Source organism: Hippoglossus stenolepis, chromosome 14 (assembly GCF_022539355.2).
Source record: "Hippoglossus stenolepis isolate QCI-W04-F060 chromosome 14, HSTE1.2, whole genome shotgun sequence".
Classification (NCBI taxonomy): Eukaryota; Metazoa; Chordata; class Actinopteri; order Pleuronectiformes; family Pleuronectidae; genus Hippoglossus; species Hippoglossus stenolepis.
In genome coordinates, this window is record NC_061496.1 from 20,989,551 (window position 1) to 21,013,729 (window position 24,179).

Here is a 24,179-nt window from a genome sequence, read left to right on the forward strand (position 1 = left end):
CTCCCTCCTGTGGACGACTTGATGTGCTGTAAGTGAGCCAATGATACAGTTACATGAATATATTTTGAAATGGAAACCTAAAGGAAATGTTCATGAAGTGGGGAAGCAGCTCACTATCCTAGTTCAAATGTTGCTGTCACTCAGAGAGATTTTGTTTGCAAACTAGCTGCAGCTCAGAAGATGCTGCAAGAGCTTTAACATCAGTGGAAATCCTCTGTATTGATCAAATTGTTGGTAAAATGTGCATCAAAAGTATCCATGGGAAATTCAAACAAAGTATCCTCTAAAATTGGTTGTTAAACCTGTGTGTGCTATATTTAGATGGTGCTTCTGAGCCACTGGCCAATTCTTCAATGATGCATATTCAAGAATGTGTATTCCACTAGTCTATAGGGCCTAAAAAAAAGATTAAAATCACAGCTTGCAAGAAAAGAAAAATCACTAACTCACATTTACTGAGGTTTGGTTTCCTTTGCTGCAGCTTCTCTCCTCTATTTTAAATATGTAGAACCACATAACATCAAACTAAACCTTTAAAAAATTTGATTTTATAAGAATACAAAGAACGTGACCTCTGAATCTCTCTGTGGTGACTGTGGCCCAGACATCTTAATGATTCTGTTAAATGGTTTAATAGATCAATATGGTGTATTGATACCAGCAGTGGTGGGACGTAACAGAATATGTTTACTTTGTTATTGCAGTTAAGTTCCCTTTTTCATGAATGTGTACTTTACAAAAATGAAAATGCACTCATTATCATCTCACCACTATATTTTAACCATTCAACAGAGCCAAGTAAGCAACCTCTCCATTTCCAGTGATTTTACTAAGCGGCCGCAGCTTCAAATTCTCTGAATATACGAGAGAAGTAAAAGGTTCAGTGTGTAAGAGTGTGTAAAAGGGGTCTATTGGCAGAAATTTTATATAAAATAATCCTAGTGATGTTTTCAATAGTCTCATCTAAAATTGTAAATATTGTTTTATTTGCCTTAGAATGGACCCTTTATATTTACATTGGAAGCAGGTCCTCCCTGTGGAGGCTGCCATGTTTTTACAGTGGCCCAGACTGGACAAACTAAACACCTTTTGAGTTTTTATGACAAATGAAGGCTGCCACAGGTTCTTTCATGTTTGAAAGGGGAGGGTGAGGGGAGGGGTATTCAGCGGCAACATGCAACTTCACCACTAGAAGTCACACTGTTTCTACAATTCTACACACTGAACTTTTAACTGAAAGCAAATAAATGCATTTGTTAAAATGTCAAACTGTTGCTTTAACTGACCTTCGGTGAAGCTGGCACACAGAAACAACTGGACTCAACAACCACAGCAGCATTTAATTACGAAGCTTTTATTAATTTCTACTTTCCATGGAATGAATGACGCGTGAGAAAGTACATGTAGAATCAATCTACTGTTAGTGGGTTGGTCATGGTAAACAGATTAACGGACAGAGGAGCCTCAAAGTAGCACAGAGGACTCAAAGAGGTTTTAGCCACTTCAGATGCTGCAGGCCTGTAGCTTCTGGTCGGCCAGCTTGAGAGACACCCAGGTGTTGAGCATTGAGGCCCTCAGTTTGCACCACACCAGGTGATTGGTCAGGCCGAAGATCTGCGCCGCAAACTGAGCAGCGCTCTCGGGGGAGAGGATTGTGGAGCAGCCGAGTCCTGTGGGGGAGAACACAGGATGTTACAATGATGAATAAACATACATGGGACCAACATTACAACCACACAACTACATTTTAGTTTTGAAACGCATCATTGACTAAGTTTACACTAAAAGTTTTGTAGCGCCTAAAACAGAAGTTTGGCAAAGAAGCTGGCCCCGTTTTAGTATGAGAACTCTGGGCTTGTATTGTAGTCGGATGGACAAAAAGAGACATTAGGAAACGATCGCCTGAATGGTTCTTCTCAGTCACAACTTGACTATGAAGGCAAAACGTTGTAAACACGTACTGTCATTGTCGATTCAAGAAAAGAAATGCCTCCATTTGCTTTCAGTATTATCATTTCTCATTTTTAGTTGCTGAAACTATGCAACTGCAAAGAAGATCATCTGCTTCCTGTTTACACCGGCACACACATGCCCAGTGTTCATCAATGGTCACATGATATATGGTTTCAGGTGTGTACAATAGATGGGGATTACTACTGATGCGGTGCTAAAATGAAAATGTTTTAGTGTGGATTTAGCCTGATGTTTCAGCTCAGATTACAGTTAGGAGAAATGATTACCACTTGGCATACGGAGGGATGACCAGACATCCTGTGCGCCCCAATCAGGAGTGAGAGGTGGGCAGTTGATGACAGGATAAGCAGTGTTTCCTGACATCACTGGACCAAGGCCGTTACTTCTGCCGGCCACAGCCACAAACACAGTAGGTACACCGTCACCTGAGGAACAACAGACATTAAGGACATGATAGAAAAGTAACACTTTACTGTGTGAAAGGAATCCCCTCATGTTAAAGATGAAAAAGACCTTCATATTCTGCTTTGATGCGGAGAGTCTCATCTGGTCCTTTGTGTGCCGAGGTGACTCTGAGGATGCAGGAGATCCCATAGGAGGAACAGGCCTTCTTGATTTTTTCACAGTGGGCCAAGTCCGAGGTGGAGCCCATCAGAACCACCACCCTGCCACTGGCCTGGGACTCCAGCAGCAGCTAAGGACACAACACATTAGCACTAGTTAGCTCCACGCGAGCCCCGGTTAATTTATCCACTTAAAGATATAATATGTAACAATTCTTCATTAAAATGTCTAAAAATGAGTAAAATCACCAATTTTATTTAAAGGTTACAGGACATTTCATTTTGGTCGCCTTTCAATTGTCTTACATCCACTAATGGCGTATGAGAAAGAAGAAACAACAAACTGTTTGTCCTTCCACTGTTCGTATCAGTGACTCATAATAGATAATGGTTACTCATTGCCGTTTGCTTAGCGTTCTCTTGCCAAAGCTCTCCCACTAAAACACAAATACACAGGGTAACCAAGCCACACAAGAAGCTTACGGGACAAGAAATAGTGGTGAAGACAACTCCCATGATCCCGCGCTGCTTCACAACATCATTAAACCAGGTATTGTTGTTATTGTTTTGATTGAGCGCGGCCGAAGTTACATATTGTACATTTAAAGTAAGACTGTAGCTTTAGCTGAACAGTGTCCACATGTGAAACAGACTGGGTAAGGACAAAATGCTAAATCATTAACACAAGTTGTACAAGTGAAGAAAACCTTCACTAAATAAGCCAGTGGTCATACCAGAGCCATTTGATTTTTCATGGCTGCTTTTCCACCTTAAAATGTTTCAGTATGTGTTTCAAATGTATTGCTGGGCTTCAAGGTTTGTTTCCAGAAGTAATTTTAATAAAAAAAAAAAAAAGAAAGTATTATTGAATAGCAACCCATCACTTGTAAAAAGGGACAACCAACTACTTTCTAAAAACACAAACTCTATTTAAAGAATCAAAGTAACAAAGTGATAAAACTTAAAGCAACAAAGCTCAGATAACAGTTTTTTGTCAGTGACAGTTGATTAAAAGGTAAACAAAAGTCAAAAGCATGTCTCAATAATGATTAGGTTAGTAAACTAGGTTCAGTGTACCTTGACCCTTTCAGAGACCCACTCAAAGTTCCTCTTCACCATCTGCATGGCCTCAGGGGTCACTTCTTTAAGGTCTCGATAAACCTAGAAAGGAGAGAAACAAGGCATTTTATTTGGCGTCTTATCTTGATCAATTCTTCAAAGTATCAAAATCAAACAAGACATAAACAAAACACACACAAGCCCTGACCTGCTTGTCTTTTTGCTGGCTTCGATCTCCGGCCGGCCACAGCCTCCAGGAATCGTTGTCAATCACATCAGCCAGCACAACCTCTTGAGTTTTCACATTCACACCAAACTCGATCTATAAAGGCAGCAAAGATCATTGTTGTGCACATGTGCAGCAGCTCAGCAGTAATGTGGTCACACTACATTAACCAGCAGAGGGCAGCAGTGCTCTGCGTACCTTCATATCCACCAGCGTGCAGTTCTGAGTGGCCCAGGCCCTCTCCAGAATCTCAAAAATGGCCACCGTGCTGCGGTTCATGATGTCCACCTCACACTGACCGATGGTGACCCCAGCCAGACAGAACTTGGCCTCCAGCAGCTGCTCCTCTGACCACTGAGGGTCGTTGTTGGCATCATCCTGCAGAAGACAGCAGATACTGTTGGATGTGATTTGACATTTGGCCAAACACTTGGCAGACAGCCAGAGTCAAATGTGAGACCAACCTTAAAGAACATTTCCATCTTCAGCGGAGAGAAGCGGTAGCCTTCTTTGACTCCTGGATTCCTCTTGAGGAAGGATCCGGTCGCCACTCTCCGACACACCCACTCGATGGGAATCATTTCACAGTGGGCAGCGATGAACGCTGTGTCAGAGTGCTGCTTCACGAAGGCCGTCTTGATGCCTGCAGAATGGGATAAATATAATCATTTATCTGACGTTCCCCAAAATCCAAACCTCATGATCGTGTATGAGCAACGTGTGACCTATCTGCAAGCAAATGTTATAAATTCTCTCCTTCTGAATCAATGTGTTCTACACATAAATCTTCAAAACAGACAGCAGCAGTTTAAAAGACTTTCAATTTAGAGCAGTTTAGCTTCGACCCGTAATCTAAGGTTAAGTGACGCAGGATGTGGTTGTTCACGTGCTTGTGAATTATACGCTGCAGAGTTTCAAGTCACAAGAAAGCCATTACCAGAGCTGGTCTGACACGCACACACACACACACACAACCCACACTCACGAGTCACATATGGGACATGGTTACCCAATTACATCTAAATTAAAACAAGGTGGACTTTTATTTTGGAATCTGGTCTTTCTGGAGCCAAAAACTTAGCATGAAGGCCCAACGCTTCCACACATGTTTAAAGTTGTTACTGACTTCTTTTAATACAGCAAATGGGTCAGGATACAATCATGTGCTCTCTGTGGAGCTAGTACAGGTAATTGACAGAGAATTACCAACTATTTCAATAATCAATGATTGAGGCCATTTTAAAAGCAGAAATACAGATGGGTTGACTAGTTCCAGCTTCTCAAATGTGAAATTTGCTGATTATCAGAGTGTCCACTGGAGCTTTGAGGGATTGTGTATTTTTATATTATTTTCTGTCATCTAATGGACAGAAGAAAAACAATTAATTATAAGTATTGCAAAAAAAGAACAAAAGGTATTTAAAAAAGACACTCTGTGGAGTTCTGTTTGCCAAGAAAGGATAAATAGGCCAACGTTTTTTTTTTTCTCTCTCTCTCTCTCTACAGTCACCTCCCTGACTTTCGCTTATAAAACACTTCTGGGTGATGAACTGGTGATGAGCACAGAAACAAATACAGTGGCAACTGTAACAAGTGTAACAAGCTAGTCCAGTTGCATAGCATAGAACTTATACAACTTCTGAAGACCTGAATTCTACAGCACGTTTTAACCACTCTTAATAAGGGCTGAACAATATGGCCAGAAATGATCTCAAGATAAATATTTTTATCAGTCAATAATTATCACAATAAAGGTCACATTATTATTATTTTTGTAGTTTCAAGACTGAATTTGCTCCCACGAGAGAAGGCTGTGGGGTTGTAAACTTTGGACAGAGAATGTCAAACATTTATTCAAACAGATCTGAGTTAGATCAATTCAGTGTTTTTCCTCCTCTCTGTGCACAATGTATAAGTAATATATCGATAAATATCGAACCTTTGATATATTGTTTTCTTTGATGTATTGCTACTAATGAACATTATATTATGATATTTGTTGATATGGTTTTATTGCCCAGTCCTACTCTACATAATAACGAATGTTTCTCAACATGTGGTAAAGTTGCCTCAGGGTGAATGTGTACCAGCCCACACATTCACTTGGCTGCGTGGTGGGGTTTTTTCAACTTGCTGATGCGTTTTACCGGATTCCTGAAGCAGCTTGAACAAGCAGCTCGTGGTTTTGTTGGCGATGGCAGCCTTTCCCTCCATCTGGTCCTTCCTCACCGCGTTCCCCGCGGTGATCTGGTCCTTGGACTGGACCAGAACCCGACCGGGCGGCTCCAGCAGCTCAAAGATCTGCTTGGTTTTACCCTCATTCAGCTTCTGTCCGATCTTCAGCTCTGAAAACACACACACAGATTAAACCGCCGCACATTCAACTCACCGCGGGGCAGCGCGCACGCAGTGTGGGGCTGTACCTGAAGTGGAGGCCATGGCGGAGTTCGGGATCGGCCTGCAGCGCTGAAAGAAAACACACACAAGTGGCGCACAACTTCAGGAAGTGTGTGAAGAGGAGAAAGAACACATGTAAAGAGGAGTGGGTCTTACGTGCTCTGACAGCCAATAGCGTCCCTCAACTGATTCACACAGCCAATCGGAGCAGCGTACCCCCACCACGTGGCGAGGGCAGACGCTCCATCCTCTGACATGAACAAGAGGAAGCACTTTTTTTGTAAGGACTTATTCACTAAACTTTTCCCTCTCACAACAAAGCTGACTGATCAATAAGTTCATCAGCAGAAAGTATTCACCCTCGTGACCGAATCGATCAGTTAGTTGCTTCAATCATCGATAGATATCGCGTGTTTCGTCCGGTCAGGATGTCTGATAAGTTACTTTGATTCTGTGATGGCGGCGTCTCTTGTCTGTTAAAGTTGCTTTCACTGTTTTTTTTATTGGATCGGTTCTTTATCGTTGGCCTGCGTCGGTTTCTGAGATCGAGTTAGTAACGAGCCACGTTGTGGCGTATATCGGTGACACGTGCTCGGCCAATACTGTCAGCGCACACGGGGACGCACGCACGCGCAGGAAGAAGTTCTCAAACAACAGAGCATCGCGAGAGGAGAGAGACGGTGTCCGTTAACGGAGAGAGAACCGGGACCAGGACCAGGCAGAAGGGCCAGACACCGGGATGGAGTTCGAGGCGTCCGGTATCGGGGAGGAGTGCGGGGTGTTCGGGTGCGTGGCCGCCGGAGAGTGGCCCACGCAGCTGGAGGTGGCTCAGGTCCTCTCTCTGGGGCTGGTGGCGTTACAGCACAGGTAAGTAACGTAGCGTGTGTGTGTGTGTGTACGTTTCTAACGTGACTGGCTTTTGTGAATACAACTGCTCCAAGTTTCACTAAGACATCAGAAGAGGAGAAGTCCGTTTAAATATTGGCACAGAGGGAAAACACACAGTCAAGACCCTGAAGACCCTAAAGACTCAAGGAATGTCTCATTTAACCCCAACATACCTGACTCTGTTCAACACGTGACTCCACTTTGTTATTTACACTGTGAGAAAAATGTGACTGAAAAACAATCACTATCACTAATACATTTCTGTTTTCCAGATAGATTTTCTGTTCCTCTAGTCATTATCTGTATATAAACCAGCCGAATCAGTTAATAAACTATCACACTAAGGATCAGGATAAACACGAGGTGATCAGTCACACGCTCAACCACGGATATATGTGAAAATATACCTGAATATCTTTCAGCTCAGCACTCAGCAGTGTCATGTATTTTAAAGATTCTTATAAGGCTCCAACTAAAGATAGTTTTTCCTGTTTTGATCAGTTTACTGATTATCTCCGACCAATGTTGTGTCTCCAAATGACGAAATAATTCACATGATTAATCTTTATAAGAATAGAATTGTTTGTAATCTGATTCTTACAGCCTTGTTTTAAGATTTGTCTCCATTGCACCTTGGTTGCATAACGTCTTGTACGTTTTCTCACATTGGGTAAGTAGCCATTACCTGTCTCTCTGGGGATGGATGGGGGGAGGCCATTGAGCGGACAGAGTTTATCTTTATTATTGGGATGTGATCCTGCTCTTCTTTGCACTGGGCCTCTGTGTTAGAGCCAGTGTCCAGTTTTTTCCTTGGAGTCTGGAGTTTGGGGACTGAGAAGAAAAACAAAGGCTTTTATTTGCAAAAAGTTTTGCTATTGAGACTTTTCAGATTTATGGGCAAGCAAAGTTTTTTCTCTTGGTCTGACAGCAGACTTCATCAGGCGTTGTGCTTTTTGTTAGCAGATACAAGCGTGCCCTCGTGCGTAATTTCATTATGAGGCTCCACGACAATCATGGGACTGACTGGGAAATTGCAAAAGCCTCCAGTCAATTGTGGACATCATGTGACGTGCAAAGTGATTAGAGAAAAGGGCACATTTCAAACCTTGATCCACAGCTTTCCTCTTCATTCCTCTGTTTGCTGAATAGGGATCTTCTCTTTCTACCCTTTTTTCCACAGAGTCTGCAAAACAAAGAGCCATTCTCTAAACATACATAAAATGTTTCAGCATGCTATTTCAATGAAGTTGAATAGACAGGCCTTTTCCTATCTATTATAAAACTCTGAACAAAATCTAATTTAACCTGTTTTCACATGATTACTTCACTGAGAGGAAATGCATAAAGAAAAGTAATTTAAAAGTGAATTTTTAAAATATAAAGTAAATGTGATTTCACAATGTAATGTCTCCATCTGCATTTTGATTGGTCCCCTATAAGCTATTGGCCACATGGTCACAACATTTTTGTGACCCCACCCAGCTGCCTCAGGTTGCAGCATGCTCTCATGTGCACACCGAATGACAGGCTAGCAGAGAGGGTCAGTTAATAGGGTTGGCAACAACAAGTGTTTTAAGTCCACTGGCCGGCCAATGCAGCGTCTTCCTGGAGTTTGTCCAGTAGCAATGAGAGTTCTAGGACTTGAAAGATTGAAAACTGCCATTCAGTTGGTATTATTTCTACTATGTCCATAAATAACAGAACCTGACAAGTACCACCGCTCGTTTTACTCTCTCCGTCTTTATCATAGCACAGACTTCAGGCTTTCTAGTTCAACTTTGCATTGTTATGGTTGTTTCGTGCTCTGGAAAGAAGCCAGGGTGATAGTTTGTAGTCATGGTGCCATCCGGTCTTTGTGAGAGTGGTGGTGACAATAATACCACGTGAAAATGCAAGTTTGGAATGGTTACGTTTCTAATTTAACTGTTTTTATTTTTACTTTGGAAATGTTTTTATTTCCCAGTTATTTTTCTTTAAATTAAACTTTGAAGTGTCAGATTGTCCAAATTGAAAATCATTTAAATCAGCACTTTGAAACATGTAAAGTCAAGCTTGATGTTTTTGGATGGTGTGACTCTTCAGACGATTTCATGGATGACTTTAGTAACAGTACAAGACTTGACATTAGACATGAATAAATAATCATGCTGGGGCTCACTCTTTAATCTGTGCTGCTGATCCAAGCGACGCTCCTTAGCTGCATGCGGCCTCCTTTCCTCGTTGCTTGGCGTAACATCGAGGCTTATAGACGAGACAGACTCAGTACTACAAGTTCTCTCCTCCAGCGCTCCCACCACTGTCGGGACTGTGTTTGCCCTCATCAAATAAACATCAACGTGATCTCTCTCCCCAGAACCCTCCAACATCACGAGTTCTCCCGAAACTTCTTGTTGGTCTGCAGTTCTCGTGGTGTGTGGCGAGCCGTTAGTCGTGCGATTCATAATTGCGTCCACCTCATCGTAGAACCTCATAAGACGTCTGGGGTCAGCTTCGTCACTCTTGCCCCTCTGGAGGGAGCGGTAAAGGTACTTGAGGTTCTTGTACTTGGTGTGGCACTGTTTCCAGTCCCGCTCGATGCCTTGCTGAATTAACCTGTTGGAGATCTGAACGAAGATGTCTCTCTTTCTGGTCGAGCTCTCCAGCTGCCTGCACACGCGCTCGTCGGACCAGACTTGGATCAGCGCTCGCACCTCCTGGTCGCTCCAGTTTCGACCTGTGTCCGACACCGTGACTACGTGGATCTGGTCAGAGCTGGATGGATCTGTTAGATGGAGTGTTTTAAAAATAGATTAAGGAGAGAAATAACAACATACGGTGTCAACTGCCCTGGAGGTTTGTTGTAACTTACCTGTTCCGCTCCATTTAGCTTCCATGTCTACCTCCATATCGTAATCATCACTGTTGTCATCTGGGGAAAAAACAAGTTTGTGTCTTTAAGCCTTGAATACCAAACTACTGTAAGCATTACAACCTGAATACATACCATCATCAATTTCTATGACAACCTCACTTTCTGAGGTTGTCGTCTGTGCTGGTGTTTGCAGCCTCCCTTCTGCCACTTCTCCATCATACAGCCTCCTCTGCATTTCCACGCCGCCGTTTTCCAGCCCACGGTCCAGCAGAATGGCCTCCACCTCATCGAAGAACTTCATGTACTTCCCTGGGCCTCCTGCGGCGCCGCCCCCTGCAGCGTGGGCACTTTTCGCAGTCTTGTAGTCGTACTTCAAGTTCTTGTATTTCGTCCGACATTGTTTCCAGTTGCGCACCACCCCGAAAGTTCTCTGCATTTGACGGGCCATCTCTTGGAAGATGGACTTGTTGCGTAGCGTGCATTTCAAGCGCTCTCGGACATGCCGGTCAGCCCACACGCACAGCAGGGCTCGCACCTCGTCGTCGGTCCAGTGGCGGCCCCCTTCCTCAGCCACAGTCGGAGTGTAAGGGAGAGCTCGATGGATTTGACTTTTGATTCCTGCACAGATCGTATTATGTTATGATTGACTCAAAAAAGAAGTAAAAAAAATTATATTTCCACCTAATTTAAGTGAAGTAAAGCGAAAGTTAGATTCTGTTTCAGGCCTGAAATGCTTTTAACAAAATTGTTTTTTTTTAACCGTCTGACATTAGTTTGAGTTTAAATACTAAACTGTGTTGAACCTTGTCGGATGATGATTAAACCTACATTTACCTTCCTGTGTTGGGAAAGTGCCTGAGGAAGAGTAGATTCCTCTTTGATTACCCACATCCTCCACTTCTTCCTCCCAGCCCTCCACTGGCCTCCCGTCCACTCCTGGGCTGTAGTTTGCTGAAGTGCCTGCTGCTGCTGCTGCTGCTGCTGCTACGTCAGGCCTTCTGCCCTGAAGTCCCAGGCTCTTGCACTTGGCCTGACACTCCCACCAGCTTCGCACAACACTGAGCCTCCTCAGGCGCTCTGAGATCAGCTCAAACGTGGCCCTGCTCTCGGCTACGTGCTGAGCGCCGACCTCGTCCCACACTGACATGAGAGCCAGCACCTCTGCGTCCCCCCACTGCTTCTCCACTGAGCTCTTCTCTTGCGCCACCTCCGTATCCCCTCCTCTTTGTCTCTCTGCTCCTCTCTCCATGTTTGAGCTGACCTGGAAACGCTTTCTTTCTCCCCAGCCTGTCCGTCTCTGCTGCCCGGTTCCCTAGGCAACCAGGCGGTTAAGCCTGAAAGCAACGCCTCCATGCAGAAAAGCAGCCTCACCACTGGCTTAAGCTGTGTGCTGAGGGGGCGGGACCAACTGTAATCTGAGAAGCAGCTTGGTAAATGGGTTGAAACTGCAGCAAGGCGACTCCACAGACGAGAAGCAGCCGTTTCCTCTTCTCTGCTTCTCTTTCCTGTAATAGTTCAGCGCCAGTCAAACCAGTTTGGTTTCTGTAAAGGTTCACATCAAGTTTAGATAACGACTAGAGGTTTATTCATCTTTAGACTTGCAGAAAATAGGTTTTCATTACACTGATTATAAAACTCAAATCCCACTGATTTTCAATGTGACTGTTTGTGTTTACTTAGGGGTCAGGAAAGTGCCGGGATCGTTACAAGTAATGGAGCCAGTCCACCGACGTATGCAGTCCATAAGGTAACTGTTAATCGTGAGCTGAAGCACCATCTCTAATTATACAGAAGCCTCATTAAACTAAAATCACACACACGCACACACACACACACACACACAGAGATGTACTGAACATGATAATGATTGTTGAGCAGGGCTCTGCTGGTTTGTTTCAAAGCTTAGTCTCACTTTACAACCTGCTGCATGTTATCACTTACTTTATCTGTGCAGATGGTGCAAGCGGAAACATGTCTCACTCTTGTCATGTTTTTTAGGGCATGGGATTAGTAAGCACTGCTTTCTCGCCCGAGGCTCTTCTGAAACTGCGCTATGGTAACCTTGGCATCTGTCACACGCGCTATTCAACTACTGGGAACTCCGAGCTGCAGAACTGCCAGCCCTTTGTGGTGGACACGCTGCATGGCAAGATCGCCGTCGCGCACAACGGCGAGCTGGTTAACGCTCTTGCCTTGCGGAAGAAGGTGAGGATGACCCTCTGCTTGTTCACACTCAATCTGGTGCAATGTAAATAAATGGCTCTTTCATGGGTACTGTCGTGTTCTTTTTTCCTTAGGTAGAGAGGGTAGAGTCGGTCTGGTTCAAAAAAGTATTTATTTAGAAGCAATGAACAGCTACTACATAGCTATGGGCACTCAACGTACAGCCCCAAGCCGCCTAATACCGACAGGGAAGTCAAGAGTCGCCCCGAGCGGACGACAGGTGCAATATTTATAATAATAGGTAGAACTTCATTGGGAGGGGGAGTCACGTGGCTAGTGCACAGCTGGTCCCAGCCTCTAGGCACTGGAATCTGCCAATGATGAGGAGCCGCTCCCAGTTTTGTCCCTCCTTTGACAGTAGCTGGGAACATCTTCACATTCTGACAGTGTTTGGTTTGGTGTTTTTAAAACAAGCCTTGAATCGGCTGACAGCTTGTGAGCTTTCAGTATGACATGCGCATTTTCTAGACAAAACAACGCCTTTCCTATCTGTCCTTCAGACCCTAGTGGCCGCTGCTTGAATTCTTTCTAAGGGTATGTCACAGTTTTTTAAGAAAACAGTGCATTCATGTATGTGTGATGTTTGAAATAAAGCTAATGGAGTTTATGCTGTAATATAGTAAGTTAGGTATGAGAACAAGTTAAAGTACAGTGTATTGTATGCCACAGATGTACAGTCTTCTCAAACAGGCATTATCAGACAGGTGCAAGACTGAACTGCGATGTGACGCACACACACACACACAACAATCAACTTCAAGATTAAAACCAGCCAGCAATGGCTACTATCAGTCACTATGTGAAGGCCGCACATTTTCCCACATATTCAGCCCAAACTGCCCCTGCCCCCACCCCTGTCCAACATACTGCACTTGTTTAGAGTTCAGTTTCATTGCCATCTTCACAGACACATATTCAAAGAAAAACATAGATTTTAGTCTTAACAAATCCCTCCTTTCACACCATTTTATGGTGTGAACAACTTACTGGGGATCATCCACGAACTCCCCAACCTCCATCTCATCCAATTATCTAGGGGGTTGTTAATTCCAGAGTCTGCGGCCATGTTCTGTGCCATGGTGCGTAAGGCGGAGAGAGCCCTGGTCACCGAGCCATCAGGGGCGGTATTGTTGGGGATAAATGTACAATGCAGAAAAGTAATTTTTCATTTCTAAGCATGTGATTGCTTCTAATATCAATGTGTGTGTGTCAGTGACATTTAGTGTGTCACTTTCATGTGTGTGTGGTGTGGGTGCGATACCGTGCATCTCAGGTGTCGAGTGAGTCAGAGTTTTCACCGCTATCTCCCAGCCCCCCTCCTCCAGTCAATCCGCATAAGCAGCCATCCATGCGGGGACCGCCTCTGCCTTGTCCTCTGAAGCCACCATGTCCTCGGTTGAACTGGCGGCCTCTGCCGCGTGTTTCTCTTTGCTCATATGGAACTCAGAGGTGCGTAGCTGAGTTTAAAGTAGAGTATACAAGCTTATATTTGGAAATAATCAAGACAAGACATACAGATAGACCCTCCTTTTGCGGTCAACGTATTACTTTAAAATTTTGAGGAGGAGTCGGCCAAATCAGTGGCTACTTCTCGTAAAGACCGAGAAGGTGGGTCAGTGGGTGCACAATGTGAGGTGGTGCCAAATTGCTCCTGTTTTTCCTTTTACTCGGATCGCATGTGAGGTACACTCTGTTACCTCCCAAGGTCCTGTCCACCTAGGGTCGGGCCACTTTCTCTTGTGAACTTTGACCCTTACCCAATCACCCGGTCTTACTGGAACAGGAGTCTCCGTGGGGGTCTCGTCAGAACATCCAGCAGCCGCCTGGACCTGTGCAGACAAAACTTCAGTAAGATTAGTTAAGGCTTTCATGTAGTCAGTCAATTTCTCCTGACGTACATCCAACCCGGGTCCATAACCAGGGTCTCGAGGAGGCCCTGGCATGGGCCGTCCTGTGAGAAGCTCATGTGGGGATAGATGGGTGACACCATTGGATGAACTTCTTATTGACATGAGCGCCAAGGGCAGTGCTTCAACCCACGACGAGTGAGGTGTTGTGACATGCTAGTGCTGTGACATGTTGCTGTAATGTGTGTGTATCTGTGTGGGTCAGGGTTGGTCGTGTTGGTATGTCAGGGGTGTGTATCTCTAACTGTAAAAAGTTCCCGTCGTCATTTGACTCTTAGTGGAAAAAATAAAAATAAATAAATTAAAAATAAAAACACAAGCCAATCCAATGATGTCAAACTAGTTGTAACCCGAGCTCTAATGTCCCTTGGTCTCCCCCAGGTGGCGTCCTTGTTTTATCCCTAGCTGTAATACCCTTTATCAGCCCCCAGATGGCAGGCGTACACCGCTAGTTGTACGTTCTTTTATCCGCCACCAGATGGCGACCTCACTCTATTTTTCTTATTTCGTTATTTATTCTGTCTCTGTCAGCCGAGTGACCTTCCTCTTGTTATCTCCTCCTAATTTGGTTCTCTCTCGTTTTCCACACACACACTTTCATTCACACTTGTATCAGACTTAGTGCTGTGTCACCATAGTTCCTTTACATGAAGTTCATATTAGGACTACTCAGATCAGTTCCATTACCCACACATTAGTTACCTTAAGTTCTTTAATCAATCTCCAAATCGCTATTGTTTAGTATTTAATAAATACCCACACATTCAGACCTCTTAAATCTTATATTTTTTATGTTGTCAGTTTTTTGGTCTCTGTCAGTCTTTTTATTCTAGTCAGTCCTTTCATCTGTCAGTCCTCGTAACATGTTATGGTCCCGGCATCTTTTAATTTGTGCCCGATTCAAGTAACGGTGTGTCTGGCTAGTTAAGCTCCTCACTCGTCAGTGCCGGTAGCCCCTTCCTCCAGTTCACACCCTAATCCCAGATTAGGTTGCACGGATGCAATCTATTGCATGAATTGTCTGTCTTTTCTCCAATCTGAATTAGTTTTAAGGGTTCGTGCGTCACAGGGTGTGGCACCCGTCCCGCGCAGGTCCTAGACCTCACTTTTTATCTTGTTTCTTCTGAGCCAAGACAGGGTCCCGGACCCCACACAAGGTCCCTGACCTTTCACAGGGTCCCAGACCTCTGTTTATTTTACATAGCCCCTCATTGCTTCCATAAAACACAGAACGTTATTATTTTACCTCCTTTTCTCCTCTCCGCACACTCACAATCTATATCAATACCTATATAACTAATGCAGAATTTGTTTTAACAGGTTTCTGCTTACCTTTTAGGTTGGCGCCTTGTGAGTATGTAGAGAATCGATCGGAGCGGCCTCGACTTTTGGGTTCCGGCCTTTCTGGTCAAAAGTTCCCTACAGGATCACGTCGGGGTCACCAAAAGTTGTCGTGTTCTTTTTTCCTTAGGTAGAGAGGGTAGAGTCGGTCTGGTTCAAAAAAGTATTTATTTAGAAGCAATGAACAGCTACTACATAGCTATGGGCACTCAACGTACAGCCCCAAGCCGCCTAATACCGCCGGGGAAGTCAAGAGTCGCCCCGAGCGGACGACGGGTGCAATATTTATAATAATAGGTAGAACTTCATTGGGAGGGGGAGTCACGTGGCTAGTGCACAGGCAATGATGAGGAGCCGCTCCCAGTTTTGTCCCTCCTTTGACAGTAGCTGGGAAAATCTTCACATTCTGACAGTGTTTGGTTTGGTGTTTTTAAAACAAGCCTTGAATCGGCTGACAGCTTGTGAGCTTTCAGTATGACATGCGCATTTTCTAGACAAAACAACGCCTTTCCTATCTGTCCTTCAGACCCTAGTGGCCGCTGCTTGAATTCTTTCTAAGGGTATGTCACAGTTTTTTAAGAAAACAGTGCATTCATGTATGTGTGATGTTTGAAATAAAGCTAATGGAGTTTATGCTGTAATATAGTAAGTTAGGTATGAGAACAAGTTAAAGTACAGTGTATTGTATGCCACAGATGTACAGTCTTCTCAAACAGGCATTATCAGACAGGTGCAAGACTGAACTGCGATGTGACGCACACACACACACACAACAATCAACTTCAAGATTAAAACCAGCCAACAACGGCTACTATCAGTCACTATGTGAAGGCCGCACATTTTCCCACATATTCAGCCCAAACTGCCCCTGCCCCCACCCCTGTCCAACATACTGCACTTGTTTAGAGTTCAGTTTCATTGCCATCTTCACAGACACATATTCAAAGAAAAACATAGATTTTAGTCTTAACAGTACCATGTGTTGAGTCATATCCAAACAGCAGAGGTGAGGAGTAGCAAAGTAACAAAACTTTTTTCAAAATCCCCTGATCCAGAGAATAACTTCTATCTAAACTCTGTTGTGACTGTTACAGTTTGCACAATGGATTCTTTTTTTTAAATTACCAATACAAAGACTTCAATAATCTCATACTGCATAGTCCTCATGTTATGTAATATATACATGTATATAAATACTGAACTTGTGTACATAAAAATGTGTATAAAATCTTGAAAGACTTGATGCTCTAAAACTCAACACATGAAACTGAATTGTTCCACAGTGGAGCCCATCGTTTTACTGGGACTCACTTTGCATGTAATGGCTCTTTCTTCAGCTCCATGAATGTTTGTCATTAAATCACAACTAGATACACCAACCTTTGTTTAGCTGTCTGCGTCTTACACACAGTGGTAACTATGCATGTTTCTAGTAGAAAATTGTGTGTAGGGTTTTGCATTTTATCATATTATGATCATTTAACAGAAAGGTAGTAAGACATAAAATGGCAGGATTTGTCACATACAGTACCTGAGACATCAAAATTAAAACTATCTTAGTGTTGTTTCTTGTACAATTGCTTGGAAACAAGCTGACCTACATGGAGAACCCTCTAAATGTACTATATCAATTGTTGTAAATGTCCTGGGCAGGTTATGCGTCATGGCGTCGGCCTCTCCACCAGCTCAGACAGTGAACTCATCACCCAACTGCTGGCGTTCACTCCACCTCTGGAGGAGCTAGATGCACCAGACTGGGTTGCCAGGTCGGTGCCATGATGATAATACATTTTATAACATGAACCCTTTTCTACGCAGTATTATAATAATTGTTTTGTGTGTCTGTTGCAGAATTAAAAACCTCATGACTGAAACTCCAACATCATACTCACTGTTGATGATGGTTAAAGATGTTGTCTACGCAGTGCGTGACCCTTACGGAAATCGACCCCTGTGCATTGGACGTGTTGTTCCCATCTCTAAACTGCACAGCCCAGGTTTTCTATACAAGTTATTTGTTGCTTGTGACATTACATCAGATGCATGTTTGTCCTTATAAGACCGTGCCAAGAGGCCTCACGAGGGGTCATCAGTTCTCCAGCCAGAATGCTTTTTATTTCAGTTTGGCCTTTGGCTTCATTGGAGGTCAGCGGTGTCAGCTGGTGGATGATTAACTTTATGCTCTGTCCCTGTGGTCAGGTGCTGGGGAGGAGGACACTGAGGGGTGGGTGGTGTCATCAGAGTCCTGCAGTTTTCAATCCATTGGTGCCAAGTAAGTCTTTTTTTTTTATTACCACCAACACGACACCCTCTGATTGTAATTGTGGGTAATGACCATTTTCATGTGTCTCCTGGTTCTCAGGTATTACAGAGAGGTCTTACCAGGAGAGATAGTTCAGATCTCCAAACATGGAGTCAAGAGTCTGAGTGTTGTGCCTCGCCCTGAGGGAGACCTCCCCGCCTTCTGCATATTTGAATATGTTTATTTTGCCAGACCAGACTCTATTTTTGAAGGTATGAATAAAAGTACATCTTTCTAATACTGGTTAACAAGCACAATATTCTGCATTATCAGTATTTTCTATCTCTGTACTGAACGTGACCACATAAAACCGTTTCTAGCCTCACTGCATTGGCTTCCTGTTTGTTTCTGCATTGATAAAAGATTTTTATGACGTTTAAACCTTTACACACATAAGCCCCAGTGTATATCAGGGATTTACTAACTTGATATGAGCCTGCACACCATCTTAGATCAGCTGATCAGTCTTCTAGTACTTGCCAGAGCTTGGATGGTGATTGATTGATTGATTAGGCCATCATGCTTTTGCAGTGCAGGCACTCAAACTCGAGTGAGTTGCTTTTAAACCCTCCTTAAAACGTTATTTACAACAAAAAAAAAAACGAAATCTTGAAATTGTTTTTTAAATTTCTATTTTATGTTTTGTTCCTCGTGTGAAGCACTTTGTAACTTTGTCAAGAAATAAAGCTATAATTATTATTATTATCATTAATATTGTTAATATTATTTTTACAGGACAGATGGTCTATACTGTGAGGCAGCGCTGTGGTAAGCGGTTAGCCATTGAGGCTCCCACCGACGCAGACCTTGTCAGCACCGTGCCAGAGTCTGCGACCCCCGCTGCACTGGGCTACGCTCAGCAGGTCTGTCTCTGTCACCTAATGCTACCACTCACTACATCCTCCTGATTCACTTCTGTCCTAACAAGCTGTTCTCCTCTCACAGTCTGGGCTGCCATACATTGAGGTTCTGTGTAAGAACCGCTACGTCGGGAGAACGTTTATTCAACCAAACACCCGTTTGAGACAGCTTGGAGTTGCCAAGAAGTTCGGAGCACTGACAGATAATTTTGCTGGGAAGCGGGTGGTGCTAATCGACGACTCCATTGTCAGAGGCAACACCATCTCACCCATTATAAAACTGCTCAAGGAAGCTGGAGCGACAGAGGTGTGTTGACGAAGCAAATTACATAAACTTGTACATATTACCCTGTTCAGACCTGAATGTGTTTCTTGTGATTGGATCTGATTTCCCTGCACATTCATCATTGTGTTTATGACCAGATGATGTTTTGATGTTTTTTCCAGTCTGAGTTTAGAGATGTGTCCCATGAAAATGTTTGTGTCTGAGCGTGAGATAGAGAAAGAGCAACCCGAGTCATGAATCAGTTAACGCATTTAGGACGCATAACGCTGTCCACTTGTGATTGGATCTCTCAGGACGGATGCTAATACCAGGTCTCAAAGGGGTCTATGATGTTACACAGTAGGAATGGACCCCCCCCACCCCCAAAGGATCGCAAGGCAATTTTAAGTAACATTCATGTTACTTAAAATTGCATTTTTTATTTCTCCATTACTTCTAAAATCTTGCTTTTTTTTGTAAAAAAAAAAGGAATAATTTGACTTCCTCAGCTAATGTCAGGAGAAATATTTACTATATATATATATATATATATATATATAATATTGGACTCACTAACCCTCAAGCAAAGCAGCTACATTGCGTAACAAATGCAAGCTGACTTGTCTAAACCATCATGTAGTAATTATTAATAGTTATTTATTTTCTTAGCACTATGTTTAAAGTCTAATTTATATGTATAGCTTAAATAACTTGTCAGTTTATGACAAGTCTGAATTTGTTATGGCTATAACTCAGATTGTTTCCCCACCGGTCTGAGACATTAGGACCTGGTGTCCGTGGGCAGTTCGATGGTCAAAACAGGTTCCAGCCCGAGAAGCAGCAAAGGCTACATGTGCCCACCTGAATGTGACATTTATTTAAACATTGATCTGTATTAACTCCTTGACAGGTTCATATCAGAGTGGCCTCTCCACCAATCAGGTTCCCTTGCTACATGGGCATCAACATTCCAACCAAGGAGGAGCTCATTGCCAACCGGCCCGAGTTTCAGGACATTGCTGGGTACATTGGTAAGTGTGAACACAATCTCACTTTTATTATGTCCTCTTCTTACACTTAAAAATAACGTCTTTCACAGTTCCCTTTACAAAACCCATATATTAGAGCACAATAAAGTGGAAGCATTCCTTGATCTGTTGTACAGGTGCAGCCAGTGTCAAGTATCTGACTGTGGAGGGCCTGGTATCAGCTGTTCAGGAGGGAATTGCATCCATGCAGGAGAAAGACAACATGATCAGCTCCAGTAACAAGTCCAGTAAGAAAGTGGGCCACTGCACCGCCTGTCTGACTGGGAAGTATCCAGTGGAGCTGGAGTGGTAACAGCTGCAGCAAGGCCATGGTTACAGCAGCGTTGGATTAACTTCAAGCGCCAAATGTAAATGAAATGTTCTTTGACTGGATAAGAAATGATTTAATTTTCCTGCAGAGGTAAAACGCTTGCTTTTGGCGACCTCCAGTGGTGGCAGTTTCACCTGTCTGTCGTCCACTGATGCCACTGAAGTGCCTGACATAAATGTTTTCATAAAAATGTAGAAACTACTTTCACACGTCAACATTACTTGCCTTAGCAAATATGTGCATTTGATAGAATTTGCCGTGTCAGAAGCGCACAAAGATCGACCAAAAAGTAAATTGGTCTTTATTTTCCTTACGTTTATTTCTCTACCTTTGCTCTTTGTTTTGCGTATGACTGTTAGAGATTTTGATTTTCTTAACTTTAAACCTTACATGTATGTAATGAAAAAGTTAAATAAACAGAACTGCAATGAGAACGCACCATTTGTGTTTTTAATACCAGAAACAGCATTTACACATTTATTAATAATGAACAGAATGCTGCTTTACCTTCAGTGAAACACCACAGAACAAACTCTAAAATGTAATGACAACATATGTGAACCTTTCACTCAAATTCAGTTTTAACAGCATTCAAAAAAATATAGAAACCAAAACTGAGATGGAAAATAGCTTCATAACAACCACTGTTATGTGTCAATAGTGGAATAAGAGCTTAACAACTTCTTTAGCTCAGACTGCGCCAGCTGAGAAATACACATCCAGTGTAACCCACTGTTTATCTTTGAAACTAAAGTTAAACAATATTTGTACTGGAAACCTTGCACTACTAGACAATCATAATACTTTGATATTTGTTATGTGACAAACTGAATGGTTTTCCACTCTTGAACCTGTATGGGCAGGATTTTACAGAGCAGGTGTGATCCGTGTCCTCCATTTCCTGCACAGGTTGGGGGGGAAGAGGAGAGGGGGGTTAACGGAATGCAGGAATGCAGGTAAAAAATACAACATGGGAATTTGTGTTTATTACCTGGGGGAGGAGCCATTTGCCATGCTGCTCTCAGGAGAACCACCTGTTAAAATAAATATAATTAAATTACTTTAATAACAGCAGAAATAAGAAGCTCTGCATAATACAGGGTTTTGTGGAGGAGACTTACAGAGACCAGAAAACTCCGCTGCAGATACAGGCCGTCTCTGTCTCATCCCGGCTTCCTGATGAGCGTCTGCTGTGGGCTGCTGCGTGCTGGGTTTGCTTGAGCTGTAGAAGAGGTCATCACGACACACCTCAGATCCGGAGAGACGACGCCTCAGCATTTCATTCCCATGGCGTTGGGACCCTGGGGAGGATGTGTAGCACTCTTCCCTAGAGCGCTTGGACAGGGGATGATCGCCCCAGCCCAACTCCCTGTTGCGTTTCCTCAGTATGGAGCGGTGCGGTGACAAGGCCAGAGCTGCCAACGCTGAGGAAGAGTTTGCTCTGCTGGCCTCAGGGCACCTTGCGCAGATACGGCAGGGATGGCTGTTAAAGAAAGATGATTTGTTCAGGCAGACAAACTTGTGGTAGAGTCTCAAGAATTCCTCGTCAATCTCCTTCTTGGAGTAGGAAACACCGATGGATGGCAGGGAGGAGTCAAAGGAGTGATGGCGCCGAAGCCTGGGACGACCTGCTGTGGCTGACTGAGGTGAATGCAGCTGTGGCTGGAGGGAGGGACGGGAGTCTTGAGGGTAAGGCATCCTCTGTGGCACTATAGGCTTCTGTGGAGGGGAGGACAGAGAAGGAGACATCAATCTGCGCCTCATGGGCTCTCGGGAAAAGCTTTCCTCGGAATTATCTCTGGGGCTCCTAGAGAAGGCGTAAGGGGATCTACTGAGGCTGTTTATCATCCGAGGTTTTAAGGGACTCTGCCTGACTGGGGAGCTGTAGATATCAGATCTTTCTGCAAAAGAGACTTCTGATGCGTACGTGGAGCACCCAGGAGCCTGCTCTGAGCGTGCAGAGAGAGAATGCCTTTTAGACCTTAGGGACAGGTCCAAGGATGAGTTTGCAGTTGGATAGCGAGGCCGTGAAGGACTGCCAGCATAAGTGCAAGGCTTTTCTCCAAGCTGTTCAGACATAGAGTATGTCTGATTCAGTGAGACCTCTTTCGGTTTAGAGGTCTTAAAGTGTCTAGAGAGGTCCATCGCGCAGACAGAGTGGTGCGGTCCTCTCTCCCTTCCAGGAGATGGCTGATCTGCTTGCCAAGCCAGCCGACTGGTTGAGAACTGCAAAGGAGAGCGAGGGGCAGATTGAATCGTCATGAACTGCCTTCTTTCTGGGCTGTAAGAGGTCTCCCTGTGCTGCATCCCGCTGGTCATCTTTCCTGGGTTGCTGTGCCTCAGAGTGTTGTTGTGACTGCCTTCCCTCGACTGCTGTCGCCACCTGTGGTACCTCCTCAGTACAGAGTCAGCGGCATTGGAGAGATTTTGCCGTTGCCGGGCCGTTTCTATTCGACTGATCATGCTGGGGTAGAGCTCCACGAAAGAGCTGCCCTGACGCCTCAGACTCATTTCCAGTTCCTCATCTTGGTCCTCAGGCTGGAGCTCCATTTCAGAAAAGTTTCCCTCACTCTCATCCAATGAGCCAACAGTCAGCTCAGTCATGTTACTTTGTGCCATCCCTGTAGAAAGGAAATGGGAAAAGAAACATTACCTGACTGACAACAAATATAACTTGCTTCATTTCCTTGTCTGTCATTAATAAATCTTTCTGTTGCTTTCCAACTCTTACCATCATCATCCTTGGAATATTGGCTGCTGGAGGATGCACTACTATCATCAGCTCCATCATCTTGTAACGTGAACTCCAGCTGTTAAAAAAAAAAAATCAGAATGAATTCAAGAATTTCCAAGACAGAACGGTTTGGTAAATACAAGCACAGTTTATTTACCTGAGAGTTTCCTGTAATGTCTTCTGCTGGGGTGGAAGAAATATCAAAATCATGATGAAATTATGAATCTGTGAATTACTATTCTTGCTGGAGGTGATTGATACGTACCTCTCGTATCGCTCAGATCTGTCAGGCTCTGGAAGAAGAAAAAGGTTAAATGATTTCCTGAAGCTGAACTCTAAATCAGGTTCTGTCTGTGTGAAAGCCATGTGTGTGTGTGTGTGTGTTTACAGTGACAAAAACCTTTGATTCCAGATGGCTCAGCTCTTGACTTGACAGCTTCATGTAGCGTGCAAGTGCTTCTCCATGCAAAGAGCAGGGACAGAAAAGAAACACAATGAGACCAGGCTACATCACCACTACTGGCCTCCAGAATTAGACAAAAAAACAAATGACTGGAACTAACATTATTTTACATAATATTCAGGTACACATACAAGTATATCTGTAAATGGAATGCATTTTCACAATAAGAGCCACACGTGGAGGAAAATATGATGCAACATAAATTGTATACGTCATACGGATCATTTGCAAGGGGCATTTCCATTAGAAGTAGTGCGAGTACAACAGTGGAGAATCAGTGCAGCATATATTTGACATTTAGATTGTGTTGTAGTTGAATTACTTCGGGGTTGAGTATTTGCGAAGTCGATCTCCAGACCCCCGTCCAGGTGCTGAAGCTTTGAATACTGATGGAGACAAAAGCAGAGGTTAACTTACTGTCTGTCCAAACGCTTACAGCTGAGCTTCAAGATCGAACTTGTGCTAGCGTTAGCTACTCCGCGCTAAAGCTAACACGAACCACAACGCACCTTGTCCACGATTCTGTCCAGCGACCTTTTGAATAGAAGGCTGTTTTCATGGAGTCCTCCTCTAAAGACCGCGTCCATGTTGGATGTAACATAAACACACGCTGTGTTGCTGGTGGTGGACGGGAGCTAACGGGAGCTAACAGTAGCACACGGGCTAACCGGTGGAGAGAGGAAGGCGCGTTCAGGTTCAAATGCTTTCCACAGAGTGTTGACACGTGATTGGACAGCAGACACGTGGGGCGTTCAATGCTCCTGGGG

General features: G+C 43.9%; 3 protein-coding genes across 6 annotated transcripts; 1 reads left to right on the top strand and 2 right to left on the bottom strand.

The window, feature by feature from the left end:
* Positions 1 to 1,338: 1,338 nt before the first annotated feature.
* On the bottom strand, positions 1,339 to 14,006 carry paics (phosphoribosylaminoimidazole carboxylase, phosphoribosylaminoimidazole succinocarboxamide synthetase). 3 transcript variants are annotated; one of them, XM_035177277.2, is made up of 17 exons: positions 13,443 to 14,006; positions 13,169 to 13,281; positions 10,793 to 11,500; positions 10,091 to 10,576; positions 9,956 to 10,015; positions 9,266 to 9,868; positions 8,213 to 8,290; positions 7,793 to 7,938; positions 6,246 to 6,288; positions 5,970 to 6,167; positions 4,287 to 4,465; positions 4,021 to 4,200; positions 3,805 to 3,918; positions 3,615 to 3,698; positions 2,488 to 2,668; positions 2,241 to 2,399; positions 1,339 to 1,670 (listed from the first exon to the last, which is right to left on the bottom strand). In XM_035177277.2, the coding sequence occupies exons 3-17, from the start codon at positions 11,205 to 11,207 to the stop codon at positions 1,504 to 1,506; spliced, it is 3,093 nt and encodes a 1,030-aa protein (XP_035033168.2). In that variant the 5' UTR covers positions 11,208 to 11,500; positions 13,169 to 13,281; positions 13,443 to 14,006; the 3' UTR covers positions 1,339 to 1,503. The 3 variants fall into 3 exon arrangements, with proteins under 3 accessions (XP_035033168.2, XP_047199265.1, XP_035033169.1); XM_047343309.1 differs by having other exon boundaries at positions 13,169 to 14,006; XM_035177278.2 differs by lacking the exons at positions 7,793 to 7,938; positions 8,213 to 8,290; positions 9,266 to 9,868; ... (3 more) ...; positions 13,169 to 13,281; positions 13,443 to 14,006 and adding an exon at positions 6,376 to 6,517.
* ppat (phosphoribosyl pyrophosphate amidotransferase) lies at positions 6,536 to 20,653 on the top strand. The gene is made up of 11 exons (XM_035177281.2): positions 6,536 to 7,086; positions 11,639 to 11,705; positions 11,957 to 12,163; positions 17,083 to 17,195; positions 17,281 to 17,426; positions 17,629 to 17,701; positions 17,792 to 17,943; positions 18,467 to 18,594; positions 18,677 to 18,898; positions 19,767 to 19,887; positions 20,022 to 20,653. Exons 1-11 carry the CDS (start codon positions 6,959 to 6,961, stop codon positions 20,195 to 20,197), a joined length of 1,533 nt encoding a protein of 510 aa, XP_035033172.1. The 5' UTR covers positions 6,536 to 6,958; the 3' UTR covers positions 20,198 to 20,653.
* On the bottom strand, positions 20,644 to 24,160 carry si:dkeyp-117h8.4 (uncharacterized protein LOC572032 homolog). 2 transcript variants are annotated; one of them, XM_035177280.2, is made up of 9 exons: positions 23,922 to 24,160; positions 23,735 to 23,798; positions 23,350 to 23,405; positions 23,215 to 23,242; positions 23,107 to 23,129; positions 22,947 to 23,025; positions 21,337 to 22,836; positions 21,207 to 21,249; positions 20,644 to 21,116 (listed from the first exon to the last, which is right to left on the bottom strand). In XM_035177280.2, exons 1-9 carry the CDS (start codon positions 23,997 to 23,999, stop codon positions 21,083 to 21,085), a joined length of 1,905 nt encoding a protein of 634 aa, XP_035033171.2. In that variant the 5' UTR covers positions 24,000 to 24,160; the 3' UTR covers positions 20,644 to 21,082. The 2 variants fall into 2 exon arrangements, with proteins under 2 accessions (XP_035033171.2, XP_035033170.2); XM_035177279.2 differs by having other exon boundaries at positions 23,107 to 23,132.
* Positions 24,161 to 24,179: the final 19 nt, after the last annotated feature.

Coding starts and splice junctions, on each gene's coding strand:
- paics (XM_035177277.2), bottom strand. CDS start 11,207: ATGGAGAGAGGAGCAGAGAGACAAAGAGGAGGGGATACGGAGGTGGCG. Junction 10,577..10,792: donor CACTTTCCCAACACAGGAAG/GTAAATGTAGGT, acceptor CGATCTGTGCAG/GAATCAAAAGTCAAATCCAT. Junction 4,201..4,286: donor AGATGGAAATGTTCTTTAAG/GTTGGTCTCACA, acceptor TGTCTTCTGCAG/GATGATGCCAACAACGACCC.
- ppat (XM_035177281.2), top strand. CDS start 6,959: ATGGAGTTCGAGGCGTCCGGTATCGGGGAGGAGTGCGGGGTGTTCGGG. Junction 17,702..17,791: donor TTTCAATCCATTGGTGCCAA/GTAAGTCTTTTT, acceptor CCTGGTTCTCAG/GTATTACAGAGAGGTCTTAC. Junction 19,888..20,021: donor GGACATTGCTGGGTACATTG/GTAAGTGTGAAC, acceptor TCTGTTGTACAG/GTGCAGCCAGTGTCAAGTAT.
- si:dkeyp-117h8.4 (XM_035177279.2), bottom strand. CDS start 23,999: ATGGACGCGGTCTTTAGAGGAGGACTCCATGAAAACAGCCTTCTATTC. Junction 23,026..23,106: donor ACATTACAGGAAACTCTCAG/GTAAATAAACTG, acceptor TTTTTTTAACAG/CTGGAGTTCACGTTACAAGA. Junction 21,250..21,336: donor AGCGGAGTTTTCTGGTCTCT/GTAAGTCTCCTC, acceptor TTATTTTAACAG/GTGGTTCTCCTGAGAGCAGC.